We start from the raw sequence: 15,037 nt of genomic DNA on the forward strand, positions 1-15,037 counted from the left end.
AGATTTAAAGTAATTGGTGGAAGGATGGGTGATTTGAAGAATAATTTTTCACTCTGTGGTGGGATCGGGAACTCATTGTCTGAAAAGGATGGTAGAGGCAGAAACCTCACTGACTTTAAAAGAAAATCTGGAAAACATCAAGATGCCCTCAAGGGCTACAGGCTGAACTGGAAACAGAATTCAAACCAGATAATGCTTTCGTCTGATTTAAACAAAATGACTGGAGTGACCTCAAACTTGCTTATGTTTCCACATGATCCTTGCATATTTAAGTTATTTGAAAAGGTACCATCTAGTGCAATGGAATTTTGTTTGTTAGCTCCCAGATAAACTAAATATCATATGAAATTTGCAGTGACAACTCTGACATCAACTGGAAACCAATGACAAATACGTGATAATGGGCATCCCAGTCGTGTAATTTTCTCTCACATGGCACACCTTTGTTTTCTTATAGTTAAGTTTTTTTATTGTACAAAAATACGTCAAAACTTACAAAGTGGTTTTGAAACATAACCAGTCTTTAGTTAGGTTGGCAGCTCCAGGCGAGCGAAGTTCCACAGGAGTCAGTGTTGGGACCAAAACTACTATGTCATATTAACAGTCTGGATGAAGGAACTAGGGACATTTGCACAGGATGCAAAGAAAGGTGGAAGGACAGGTAGTGTTGAGGTAGCAGGGAAGCTGCAGAAGGACTTGGACAGGCTAAGAATTGGTAGAGAAGTGGCAGAAGTAACGTTATGTGCTTTGGAAGGAAGAATAAAAGGTTACACTATTTTGTAAATGGGGAAAAGCTTTGTCCATCTAAAGATCAAAAGGGACTTCAGAATCTTGGTTTAGGATTCTCAAGGTTAGCACGCAAGTGCAGTTGGCAAGTTAGGAAGGAAAGTGCAACATTAGGATTTATTTTGAGAAGGCTAGAATACAAGAGCAAGATGCACCGCTGAGGTTATACAAGGCTTCAGTCAGGCTGCATTTGGAATGTTAAGGGCAGTTTTGGGTCCCATATCTAAAGAGAGATGTGTTAGCCTCAAAGAGGTTCAGTAGAGGAATGAAGAGCTTGTCATATGAGGAGTGTTCAAAGTTTGGGAGAAGATTTGTAGCTCGGGTGCTCATTGTGGTGGTTCTGGAGTGGTTGTGGACTCTGGGTCTGTACTCAATGGAATTTAGAAGGATAAGGGGCATCTCATTGAAACTTACAGAATACTAGAGGCCTGGACAGAGTGGACACGGAGAAGATGTTTCCACTAGCAGGGGACACTAGGACCTGACGGCACAGCTTCAGAGTGAAGGGACAATGCTCTAAAAAAAACCGAAAGGACTGCAGATGCTAAAACAGAAACAGAAGCTGCTGGAAAAGCATAGCAAGTCTGCCAGCATCTGTGAAAAGATAGAGTTAATGTTTCAGGTCCTGTTCTGAGGAAGAGTCACCAGGCTCAAAATGTTAACTCCGATTTCTCTTGACAGATGCTGCCAAACGATGCTTTACAACTGATAAGGAAGAATTTCTTCAGCAAGAGGGTGGCGAATCCATGAAAATCATTGCCATAGAGGACTGCGGGGGACAAGTCAATGAATGTATTTAAGAGAGGTTCTTGATAAGTAAAGGGATCAAAGGTTACAAGTAGAAGGCAGAAGAGGGGTGAAAACACATCAGCAATGATCAAATGATGAAGCCACCAATCTGCTCCATCTTATGGGGGTCCTGTATAACACGAACTTAATAAGTTAACATTAGCCATGTCTTTCTAAACTTTTATCTGACATTTCCATACAGTCCAAGGCTGTATCGAGTTTGTACCAAGTCTGAACCTTAAGCCCCTCCATGATATCCTTTCCACAATATGCCCAACTTTGAGCATCTCCCTCCTACCTTCAATTACACCTGCTCACGTTACAGCCCGGTTATTGGGGCAGACCCCCGTCCCCTCCCCTCTCCCCCCCCCAGGGCTGTGCCTTACCTTCCCGTTCTGGGCGAAAGCGGGTTTCACGAAGCCGTTCTTCCTCGCCGCCACCTTGCCCTCAGAGTGGGCCTTCTCCATGAAGCCGTTGACGGTGCTGTAGATGTCCCCATTGGGCGCCAGTTTGCTCTCCATTGCCGCCAGCCTCTCGCCCCCCAACCGGTTGCCTCCGGCGTTCGCGGGCTCCCACCCTTCACCCTACACGGTCCGCTTACAATCGCTGCCCCTACTCGGTCCGCTTTCTTCCTGCTCCCTCGCCCGTTGCCCCTCTGAGGTGCGTTTCCCTCCGACCGTTGCGTTAATCTGTTTCTCTCCCCTCAGGAGGGCCCCCCCCACTTCCTCTTAAGATGACCTTTATTTTCCTCCCCCCGGCCTTTCACGGTAGAAACGCACACAGCCCCCAATAACTGGAAAGCTCGCAAACGAACGACTGACTGACTGACCAACAAACACAGGAAACACGTCACGTTCCGGGCTTCCGCCAATTGCCGGCCGCCTTTCCGTCACGTGAGCGCACCATCGTGACGTTTAGTGGGCGGGGCTACCAGTTCCAATGCCCCGCCCATCCCCTCCCCTGCCCGTGAACTCGAGTAACCCCTGTGTGTTTCAGGTTGAGCAGTCACTGAGTTTCAGCCAAATAGACAACGCTGGGGCAAGTGTTTAAATGGCCGGGCATTATTCTTTTGGTCTGAAGGAGGGTCACCGGAGTCGAACAGTTAACTCTGCTCTCTCTGCATAGATGCTGTCCAACCTGCTGGGTTTCTACAGCAATTTATCTCAGATCTTTAGCATCCGCTGTTCTTTGTTTTATATCATTTTCTTTTCTCCTTGTGTTATTTCAGATCCCCCAGCCTCTGCCGTTTATTATGGTAAGATCGCAGAAAATATCCCGTTCAAAAAGTTGATCCAAGCTATGCCGGAGGCGAATGTCAAACTCAAACAGAAATTGACAGAGACACTCACAAGATCTGGCAGCATTCTGTCGAGAGAGAAACGGAGTTAGCCTTTCTGGTCTAGTGACCCTCCTTCAATACTTAAAGCTTCCTGGACATTATTTTTCCTTCCATTGTCTTCAGATCTCCAAGCTTTTGTCGTATATTATGTAAGGTAACAGAAAATATCTCGTTTAGGGGAATACGAAACAAAAACAAAAATTGCTGGAGCAACTCAGCTGGTCTGGCGGCATCTGTTAAAATCGTTGCTCTTGTTTTCTCTGCACAGATATTCACACCTGCTAAAGTTTTCCCAGCAATTTCTGTTTTGTTTGTTTCAGATGTCCAGCACTGATGAAGGGCTTTTGCCGCTCCTCGGATGCTGCTTGAACTGCTGTGCTCTTCCAGCACCACTAATCCAAAATCTGGTTTCCAGCATCTGCAATCATTGTTTTTACCTCGCATTTCCTTGTTTGATTTAAGAGGGGGGATATCCTCCGTTTTGCCACGTTCTTGCACATAGGAAACATTTTGTTCCGGATATTGAAACAGTCATTCTTCTCAGTCTCTGTCGTTTCCTGTTGCTTTCTGAGCGCCTTACTTTCTCATTTTCTTTTCGTCCGAATTGCTATAACAGTCCTGATTTTATCCACAGAAAATCAAGTTGGTGTAGCCACCAATTGGAGTAAGATTAACAGGTTAAACGTCTCCAATCAACTATAAATTCAAAATTGCATTATCAGTAAAATACTTAATTGTCTCTTCCTCCTTTGCAACAGTGTGCTTTGAAATAGCACAAAATCTCTATTTCAATTTTTCCCGGAATTTTTTTTTCTTGAGACTGTTCGCTCAGTGAACAATGTAATAATGTCATGTGACAGATCAATTCATAAACTGCAATCTCCTGGATTTCGAATATTTGCAAGTCTACAAGATTGTCTCCAGTAATTTTTTCAGATACTTTTAAGGATTTCCTTTTAGAAGTTTGAAATCCATTAGCAGAGTTCAAAGGTAACTGGAATTCTTTGTTATCTCTGAACATAACAGAGTTCTTGCAAAATATTTTGTATCCGGCAAAATATTGCACATACATCCTGATAAGTGCATGACGAATGGTGAAAATTGGGTGGTACACATTCTTCCTTCACGGTGTAATCCGTGATTAGCTGTTGATCACTTAATCTTGCTTTTGATTTAACACTCACTCCAGAGTTAATCAAGCAAGATTTAATCTAGGCTGTCCACTGCACAACTTTTCGTTATCAGGAAATTCATTCCTGGTATATGGGTGTTACTGACTGGACTCAAATTTATGGCTTACTCTTAATTTGCAATCGTGAAAGTGTTGTGAACCAGAAAACGACTATCTCCAACAAGAAGAATTGAAACATGACCCCTCTTGACATTCATTGGCATCATTAATTCTTAAAATATTAATTCATGGGATGTGGACAATGCTGGCTAACCCAACAGTTACTGCACATCACTAATTGCCTCAGTGGTGAGCACCACCGCCTCACAGTACAGGGACCTGGGTTCAATTGCATCATTAAGAGTCATAGAAATGTACAGCACAGAAACAGACCCTTCGGTCCAACTTGTCCATGCTAACCAGATATCCCAACCCAATCTAGTCCCACCTGCCAGCACTTGGCCCATATCCCCTCAAACCCTTCCTATTCATATACCCATCCAAATGCCTCTTAAATGTTGCAATGGTACTAGCATCCACCACTTTCTCTGGCAGCTCATTCCACACTCTGCGTGAAAAATCTGCCTCTTAGGTCTCTTTTATATCTTTCCCCTCTCACCCTAAACCTATGCCCTTTAGTTCTGGTCTCCCCGACCACAGGGAAAATACTTTGTCTATTTATCCTATCCATGACCCTCATAATTGTGTAAACCTCTATAAGGTCACCCCTCAGTCTCCGATGCTCCAGGGAAAACAGCCCCAGACTGTTCAACCTCTCCCTATAGGGAAGGCGACGTTTGATGTGCTTTCCTTTATTGGTCAGAGTATTGATACAGGAGTTGGGAGGTCATGTTGCAGCTGTACAGGACATTGATTAGGCCACTGTTGGAATATTGCGTGCAATTCTGGTCTCCTTCCTATCGGAAAGATATTGTGAAACTTGAAAGGGTTCAGAAAAGATTTGCAAGGATGTTGCCAGGGTTGAAGGATCTGAGCTACAGGGAGAGGCTGAACAGGCTGGGGCAGTTTTTCCTGGAGCTTCGGAGGCTGAGGGGTGACCTGATAGAGGTTTACAAAATTATGAGGGGCATGGATAAGATAAATAGACAAAGTCTTTTCCCTGGGGTCGGGGAGTCCAGAACTAGAGGGCATAGGTTTAGCGTGAGAGGGAAAGATAGAAAAGAGACCTAAGGGGCAACATTTTCACACAGAGGGTGGTACATGTATGGAATGAGCTGCCAGAGGATGTGGTGGAGGCTGGTACAATTGCAACATTTAAGAGGCATTTGGATGGGTATATGAATAGGAAGGGTTTGGAGGGATATGGGCCAGGTGCTGGCAGGTGGGACTAGATTGGGTTGGGATATCTGGCCGGCATGGACAGGTTGGACCAAAGGGTCTGTTTCCATGCTGTACATCTCTATGACTCACTGACATGATCAGATCCTGGGGATTTATGGTTTCAAGACATCCAGCACTTCCTTCTCAGTTTTATGGGCATTTTTCAAGATGTCACCATCTATTTTCTATATGTTATGTCTTCCATGTCCTTTACCACGGTAAATACTGATACAAAATACTCGTTTAGTATCTCCCCCATCTCCTGCAGCTCCACACAAAGGCTGCCTTGCTGATCTTTTAAGGACTCTATTCTCTCCCTAGTTAGCTTTTTGTCCGTAATGTATTTGTAAAAACCCTTTGGATTCTCCTTAACTCTATTTGCCAAAGCTATCACATGTCCCCTTTTTGCCCTCCTGATTTCTCTCTTAAGTATACTCTTACTGCCTTTATACTCTTCTAAGGATTCACTCGACTTATCCTGTCTATACCTGACATATGCTTCCTTCTTTTAGTTAACCAAAACCTCAATTTTTTTAGTCATCCAGCATTCCCCATACCTACCAGCCTTCCCTTTCATCCTTAGAGGGATATACTTTCTCTGAACTCTTGTTATCTCATTTCTGAAGGCTTCCCATTTTCCAGCCGTCCCTTTACCTGCGAACATCTGAGCCCAATCAGCATTTGAAAGTTCTTGCCTAATACCGTCAAAATTGGTCTTACTCCAATTTAGAACTTCAACTTTTAGATGTGGTCTATCCTTTTCCATCACTATTTTAAAACTAATAGAATTATGATCGCTGGCCCCAAAATGCTCCCCCACTGAGACCTCAGTCACCTGCCCTGCCTTGTTTCCTAAGAGTAGGTCAAGTTTTGCACCTTCTCTAGTAGGTACATCCATATATTGAATCAATAAATTTTCTTGTACACACTTAACAAATTCCTCTCCACGGTCGGCACAGTGGCACTGCTGCCTCACAGTGCCAGAGACCCGGGTTCAATTCCTTCCTCAGGCAACTGTCTGTGTGGAGTTTGCACATTCTCCCTGTGTCTGCGTGGGTTTCCTCCAGGTGCTCTGGTTTCCTCCCACAATCCAAAAATGTGCAGGTTAGGTGAATTGGCCATGCTAAATTGCCCGTAGTGTTAGGTGAAGGTGTAAATGTAGGGAAATGGGGCTGGGTGGGTTGCTTTTCGGAGGGTTGGTGTGGACCTGTACGGCCGAAGGGCCTGTTTCCACACTGTAAGTAATCTAATCTAAATCCTTAACACTATGGCAGTCCCAGTCTATGCTTGGAAAGTTAAAATTCCCTACCATAATCACCTATTATTCTTACAGATAGCTGAGATCTCCTTACAAATTTGTTTTTCAATTTCCCTCTGGCTATTAGGACATCTATTATATAATCCCAATAAGGTGATCATCCCTTTCTTATTTCTCAGTTCCACCCAAACTACTTCCCTGGATGTATTTCCAGGAATATCCTCCCTCGGTATAGCTGTAATGCTATCCCTTATCAAAAACGCTACTCCCTCTCCTCTCTTGCCTCCCTTTCTATCCTTCCAGTAGCATTTGTATCCTGGAACATAAAGCTGCCAGTCCTGTCCATCCCTGAGCCATGTTTCTGTACTTGCTATTAAGTAACCATATGGAGTTTGCACATTCTCCCTGCATCTGTGTGGATTTCCTCTGGGTACTCTGGTTTCCTCTGGAAAAGATGTGCAGGATAGGTGGATTAGCCATGCTAAATTGCCCACAGATTAGATTAGATTCCCTACCAATCAGTCCACACTGACCCTCCAAAGAGTAACCCACCCAGACAGATTTCCCTCTGACTAATGCACTTAACACTACGGGCAATTTAGCATAGCCAATTCACCTGACCCACACATCTTTGGACTGTGGGAGGAAACAGGAGCACCCGGAGGAAACTCACGCAGACACGGGGAGAACGTGCAAACTCCACACAGTCACTCGAGGCTGGAATCAAACCTGTAACCCTGGTGTGATGAGGCAGCAGTGCTAACCACTGAGCCACTGTGCTGCCCACCTAAGCCACCGTGCTGCCCATAGTGTCCAGGAATGTGTAGGCTAGGTGGATTAGCCATGGTTAATGCACGGTGATTTGGATGGGGTGCTGGGTAGGTTGTTCTTTGGACAGTCAGTGTGGGCCCAAGCCATGAGTTACAGGGATAGGATAGGGATGGGGGTATAGGGTGAATATGAGTTGGATGTTCTTTGGAGAGTAGGTATGGACCTGTTGGGCCGAATAGCCTGTTTCCACACTGTAAGGATTCTTTGGATAAAAAACTCTAAGCCGAAGGTGGTGGTGAAATATTTTTGCAGATCATTGCAGTCCATAGATTGTAAGAACACCCACAATGAAGTCTGGAATGGAGTTCCAGGATGTTAAACCAGCGACACAGGAGGAATGGCAGTATGTTCCCAAGACAAGATAATGTTGTTCTTGGAGTGTAGCTCACAGTTGGAGATCTGCTTTCCTTGTCCTCCTTTATAGTAGAGGTCATGGTATTAGAACGGGCTGTCCAAAGAGCTTTGGTGAGTTACTGCAGTGCATTCAATAGATGCTATACAATGTTCAATTTTGAAGGTGGTGAATGAGGTGCCAAGTAAGCTGACTGCATTTTCCTGAAAGTTTTTTTTAATTCATGCGACCTGGGTGTTTTGTGAGAAGATTAACTGCCTTCTTGAACCATTGCATTGATGTGGTATATGTATACCTACAATGCCCCTAGGGAGGGAATTCCAGGATTTTGACCCAGCAACAGTGAAGGAACAGTGATATATTTCCAAGTCAGGATGATTAGTGCCTTGGTGGGGAACTTGCAGATGATGTTTTCCCATATATCTTTATCTGTTGTCCTTCTAGATGGAAGTGGTCATGGATTTGGAAGGGTCTGTCCAAGGGGTTTTGGTGAATTTCTAAAATGCATTTGTTAGGTAGTGCATGCTATTGCTATTGAGCGTCATGGTGGAATGTTTGTGGATGTGGTGAATATTCCATCATACTCCTGTCTTGTGCCTTGTAGATGATGGAAAGACTTTTGCTGCAGTGATCCTTGCCTTTGACTTGCTTTTGGAGCCACTGTATTTAGTGGTGGTCCTGTCGGGTCAATGTAACCCCCAGGATGTTGATGGAGGGGATTCAGTAATGCTAACACCATTGAATGTCAAGAGGCAGTGGTTAGATTGTTTCTTATAGAAGATGGTCATTACCTGGCATTTGTGTGGAGTAAATTGCCATTTGTCAGCCGAAGCCTTGATATTGCCCAGATCTTTCTGCATTTGAACATAGACTGCTTCAGTATCTGAGGAGTTGCGAATGGTGCTGAACATTGCACAATCATCGGCAAACATCCCAATTTCTGACCTTATGACAGAGACAACGTAATTGATGAAGCAGCTAAAGATGATTGGGCCTAGGACATTATTGTGAGGAACTCCGGCAGAGATGATCTGGAGCTGAGGTGGCTGACCTCCAACAAACACAACCATCTTCCTATGCTCCAGGAATATCTCCAACCAGTGGAGTTGAGCTTCTTGAGTGTCATTGGAGCTGCACCCATCCAGGCAAGTGGGGTGTGTTTGATCATATTCCCAACTTGTGCCTTGTAGATGATTCACAGACTTTGGGTGTCAGGAGATGAGTTACGTGTTGCAGGATTCTTTGCTTCTGATCTCAAACCTTTGTAGCCACTAAATCAACATGGCTGGTCCAGTTCAGTTGCTGGTCAATAAATACCCCAGGATGTTAATTTTGGGAGATGTTGAATTATTATTCAGAGACTGAATCGAGCCAACCATATACTATAAATGCTATGGTTACAAGAGCAAGCATACACAGGACAGTGATGGGACACTCTCCATTTGCCTGGATGAGTATAGCTCCAACAGTACTCAAGAAGCTTGACATGATTCAGGACAAAGCATTTTGTTTGATTGGCATGCATGACCCATTGAGGTAAAAACAATGACTGCAGATGCTGGAAACCAGATTCTGGATCAGTGGTGCTGGAAGAGCACAGCAGTTCAGGCAGCATCCAAAGTGCAGTGAAATCGATGTTTCGGGCAAATGGCCTTCATCAGGAATAAAGGCAGAGAGACTGAAATGTGGAGAGATAAGCTAGAGGAGGGTGGGGGTGGGGAGAAAGTAGCATAGAGTACAATGGGTGAGTGGGGGAGGGGATGAAGATGATTGGTCAGGGAGGAGAGGGTGGAGTGGATAGGTGGAAAAGGAGCTAGGCAGGTCAGACAAGTCCGGACAAGTCATGGGGACAGTGCTGAGCTGGAAGGTTGGAACTAGAGTGAGGTGGGGGAAGGGAAAATGAGGAAACTGCTGAAGTCCACATTGATGCCCTGGGATTGAAGTGTACTGAGGCGGAACATGAGGCGTTCTTCCTCCAGGCGTCTGGTGGTGAGGGAGCGGCGGTGAAGGAGGCCCAGGACTTCCATGTCCTCAGCAGAGTGGGAGGGGGAGTTGAAATGTTGGGCCATGGGGCGGTGTGGTTGATTGGTGCCGGTGTCCCGGAGATGTTCCCTAAAGCGCTCTGCTAGGAGGCGCCCAGTCTCCCCAATGTAGGGGAGACCACATTGGGAGCAACGGATACAATAAATGATATCAGTGGATGTGCAGGTAAAACTTTGATGGATGTGGAAGGCTCCTTTAGGGCCTTGGATAGAGGTGAGGGAGGAGGTGTGGGCATAGGTTTTACAGTTCCTGCGGTGGCTGGGGAAAGTGCCAGGATGGGAGGGTGGTTTGTAGGGGCCCTGGACCTGACCAGGTAGTCATGGAGGGAACGGTCTTTGCGGAAGGCAGAAAGGGGTGGGGAGGGAAATATATCCCTGGTGGTGGGGTCTTTTTGGAGGTGGCGGAAATGTCGGCGGATGATTTGGTTTATGCGAAGGTTTGTAGGGTGCAAGGTGAGCACCGGGGGCGTTCTGTCCTTGTTACGGTTGGAGGGGTGGGGTCTGAGGGTGGAGGTGTGGGATGTGGACGAGATGCGTTGGAGGGCATCTTTAACCACGTGGGAAGGGAAATTGCGGTCTTCAAGAAGGAGGCCATCTGGTGTGTTCTGTGGTGGAACTGGTCCTCCTGGGAGCAGATACAGCAGAGGTGGAGGAATTGGGAATACAGGATGGCATTTTTGCAAGAGGTAGGGTGGGAAGAGGTGTAATCCAGGTAGCTGTGGGAGTCGGTGGGTTTGTGAAAAATGTCAGTGTCAAGTCGGTCGTCATTAATGGAGATGGAGAGGTCCAGGAAGGGGAGGGAGGTTTCAGAGATGGTCCAGGTAAATTTAAGGTGAGGGTGGAATGTGTTGGTGAAGTTGATGATTGCTCAATCTCCTCGCAGGAGCACAAGGCGGCGCCAATGTCTTGGAGGGTGTGGGTGGTGTCTCGAATGTATGTGGGGAGTTCCTGGACTAGGGGCGATAGGACAGTGTCGGGGTAGGTAGAGATGAGTTCAGTGGGATAGGAGCATGCTGAGACAATGGGTTGGCCAGGATGGTCAGGCTTGTGGATTTTGGGAAGGAGGTAGAACCGGGCAGTGCGAGGTTCCCAAACTATGAGGATTGAAGCTGTGGGTGGGAGATCTCCTGAGGTGATGAGGTTCTGTATGGTCTGGGAGATGATGGTTTGGTGATGGGCGGTGGTGTCATGGTCGAGGGGGCAGTAGGAAGAGGTGTCCTTGAGTTGGCGTTTGGCTTCAGCGGTGTAGAGGTCAGTGCGCCAGACTACCACAGCGTGCCCTTTATCCGCTGGCTTGACCATAGAGAACCTCATCACCTCAGGAGATCTCCCACCCACAGCTTCCAACCTCATAGTCCGAAACGTCGATTTCGCTGCACTTTGGATGCTGCCTGAACTATTGTGCTCTTCCAGAATGCATGACCCATTCACCACCTTAAACTTCCAGTCTCTTCACCACTTGAAAGCATAAGGGCAGCAGATGGCAACACCACCTTCTCTTCCATCTCTTCCAACTCATATATCATCTGGCTTAAAACTGTATTGCCTTTCTTTCAATGTCAATGGTCAATGTCCTAACTCTTTTCCTAACAGCACTCCAGGTGACCAAAACCCCATGAACTGCAATAGATCAAAAAGGCAGTTCACAACCAGTTTCTCCAGAACAATTAGGGATGTGCAATCATTTCTGTCCCAGGCAGCAACATCTACACCCCAAGAATGAATAAGAAAAAGGGGGATCAGTTTTTCAAACGAAGGGATGCAATGCTAATAATAATTACTTGCTTTGTCTTGAATTTTATTTAATGTCTTGAATGTTGTTAAATGCACCCATCCAGAAAATGAATATTCCATCGCTCTTCTGGAGGTTTTTGGTGAGTCATACAGTTTGATAGATGGTGACAAAGAAGTGTGTGCTAACATATCATTTAGCAAGACTCCCAATCAGACTGAGACTATTGTGAAGTGTAATCAATTGTGATCTACAATTTTCAGCTAGTTCACAGTCCTAGAAGAGAGTTTTGAATCAAAGCCTGGATTCAGGAATCTCTTGGAAGAGCAGTTCAAAGTATATTATCCTTGTCCTCCCATTCACAGCCCAACACAACCTCTAATTGGCCAGCAGCCCTTGTTAAGGAAGGGTGTCTGCCCCTTCAGGTCTTGATTCCAGGGGATGGTTCATTGATGGCCTTGACACTACCTTTTTCTTAAGGGTAGATGAACCTTCCTATACACAGGTAATGCAAGACTCTCACTGGCTGATAGATGAGAATACCAATGTCTCAATAAAATTCTACCCAACGTTTCAGGCTGCTGAGACTTAATTACAGCTAAAGGAAGGAAACAGATGGGTTAACTCTGGAAAGGAAACAGGATGAGCAGAGTATATTTTCAGGGGAAATCATTGATTGCTGCAGTGACCCTAACATTATCAGTTTAGAATTATAGTGGAAAAGGTCAAGGAAATCTTAAATATAGCAGTACTGAATTGCAAGATGTTAATCAAAAGTTGTAATATGTCAGACTTTCAAATTGACAATGATTTAGGTATAGCTGCAAATGTGTTGCTGGTCAAAGCACAGCAGGCCAGGCAGCATCTCAGGAATAGAGAATTCGACGTTTCGAGCATAAGCCCTTCATCAGGAATGATTTAGGTATAGGATAGATACAATCCAGAAGCAGGAAAGGAAGAATATCCAGTTCTGAAACTCTCCGAGTGACAAAAGACATAAACAATGAGATGCGACAAAATAATTAGAAATATAAAGCTCTTACTAGAGACCCAATCTAAAATGTAATGAGGAAATCTCGAAAAGGGAAAAGTAATAGGTGAGTGGGAGGCGATGGCCTAGTGGTATTAACACTGGGTTATTGATCAAGAGACACAGGTAACTTTATGGGGACCTGGGTTCAAACCCTGCTACAGCAGATGGTAGAATTTGAATTCAACAAAATCTGGAGTTAAGAGTCTAATGACCATGAAACCATAGAACCATAGTTGATTGTTGGGGAAGAAGCCATCTGGTTCACCAATGTCCTTTAGGGAGTGAAACTGTCATCCTAACTAGGTCTGGCCTACATGTGACTCTAGACCTACAGCAATGTAGTAGACTCTTAACTGCCCTTTGGGCAATTATGGTTAGCCTATGAATGCTGGCCTAGCCAGTGACACCCTCATCTCAAGAATGAATTGGAAAAAAAGCGCAGCTATAAAAATAGATAAGCCAAGAGTCAAAGGATGTTAAAAAAAAAGTATTTGAGAATTTTGGTTTCATACAGCTATGCAGCACAGAAACAAGGAAGTGTTGCTAAATACTTATAAAACATTATAGGCTTCACCAGGAGTTTTATGCTTCTAGCCACCATGTTAGGAAGGATGTCATGGCTCCGAAGAGGATGCAGAAGACTTTCTTGCAATGGTGATGGAGATGAGTTATTTCAAATGTTATATTGCTAGACTAAAGAAGCTGTAGTTCTTTTCATTAAGAGCAGGAATGGTTAAGAAGAGACTTGAGAGATGAATTCCAGAAAAATAAATCTGGACTCCTGTGTTTTGTTTCAGGCACCAAAGCTCAGGGAAAGTATCTTGGTCTTGGAAGGAGAATGATTTATAAGTGATGCTGGGATATGAAGGGTTTCATTATGAGGACAAGTTGCATAAACCTGCCTTATTTTGCCTCAGATGTGAAGGTTTTGGGGAAAACCTAATCAAGATGTTGAAGTTATTAAGAATTCAAAAAGATAATTGCACAGGAACTATTATCTCTAATAGAGATATCCAAAACAAGGGGGCAGAATCATAAACTTAGAGTTTGGCCATTTAGGATTGAAATACAGAATTACTTCTTCCTAAGAGGAATCATGACTCACTCCTCAAAAGGACTGGGGACGCTACAACAGTTGGAGACTTTTAAGTCTCAGATTGATATATGGTGGGAGCGACATGTGGGTCAGTGGTTAGTATTGCTGCCTCACAGCACCAGGGACTCTAGTTTGATTCCAGCCTTGGGTGACTGTCTCTGTGGAGTTTGCACAATCTCCCTCATGGGAAAGGGGGGTGTGGGGATGGGGTGGGGATGGGATGCTCTTTGGAGGGTGATTGTGGACTTGATGGGCTGAATGGCCTGCTTCCACACTGTAGGGAGGCTATGATTCTAAGTGTATCAGCAATTATCGAACAATGGATATGAGATATAGATCAATCATGATCTGATTGAATGGCAGATTGAGTCTGAGGGGCTGAAACAGATAGCAAACGTTTCTATAAATATATAAAAAGTGGCTAAAAATTGGTCCTTTACAGGATAAGAAGGGAAATTTAGTGATAGGATATGAGGAAATGGCCAAAGCATTGAGCAGGTATTTTGTGCCAGTCTTCATAGTGGAGGATTCAAATAACGTTTCAGTAATTGACAAAGAGATGAAGGTAGGTGAGGGCCTGAAACGATCATTACCGCGAAAGAGGTAGTGTTGGGTAAGCTAATGGAGCTAAAGGTAGGCAAGTCTCCTGGCCCTGATTGAATGCATCCCAGAGTACTAAAAGAGATGGTGGGAGAATCACTCTAAATGCACTTGTGGTAATTTTCCAATATTCACTGGACTCTAGGGCAGTTCCAGCAGGTTGGAAAATAGCAAACGTGACTCCATTGTTTAAAAAAGGAGTAAGATAAAAGATGGGGATTTGTAGACCAGTTAGCTTAACTGGGGAAGATGCTTAAATGTGTTATCAAGGAAGAAACAGCCAGACACCTAGATAGAAATTGTCCTGTTGGGCAGACGCAACATGTGTTCATGAAAGGCAGGTCATGCTTAACTAATCTACTGGAATTCTATGAAGGCATTATGAACACAGTGGACAACAGGAACACAGTAGATGTGGTGTATGTTGATTACCAAAAGGCATTCGACAAGGTGTTGTACAAAAGGCTGCTGCATAAGATAAAGGTGCATGCAGTACTGGCAATGTATTAGCATGGATTGGTTAACTAATAGGAAGCAAAAAGTGGGGATAAATAAGTACTTTTCTCATTGGCAATCACTGACTAGTGGTGTGCCTCAGGGACCAGTGTTGGGACTACAATTTTTCACAACTTACATAAATGATTTGGAGTTGGGGACCATGTGTAGG

The 15,037-nt window shown here is 44.6% G+C and overlaps 1 protein-coding gene across 1 annotated transcript in view; it reads right to left on the reverse strand.

The window, feature by feature from the left end:
• Positions 1-2,342, reverse strand: part of sptlc2a (serine palmitoyltransferase, long chain base subunit 2a) — a 122,301-nt gene extending 119,959 nt beyond the window's left edge. Inside the window, exon 1 of the mRNA XM_060829424.1 lies at positions 1,962-2,342. Coding sequence (XP_060685407.1) covers positions 1,962-2,096 — 135 coding nt within the window. The 5' untranslated portion in view covers positions 2,097-2,342. The remainder of the gene's footprint in view (positions 1-1,961) is intronic.
• Positions 2,343-15,037: the final 12,695 nt, after the last annotated feature.

This window comes from Hemiscyllium ocellatum, chromosome 8 (assembly GCF_020745735.1).
Source record: "Hemiscyllium ocellatum isolate sHemOce1 chromosome 8, sHemOce1.pat.X.cur, whole genome shotgun sequence".
Classification (NCBI taxonomy): domain Eukaryota; kingdom Metazoa; phylum Chordata; class Chondrichthyes; order Orectolobiformes; family Hemiscylliidae; genus Hemiscyllium; species Hemiscyllium ocellatum.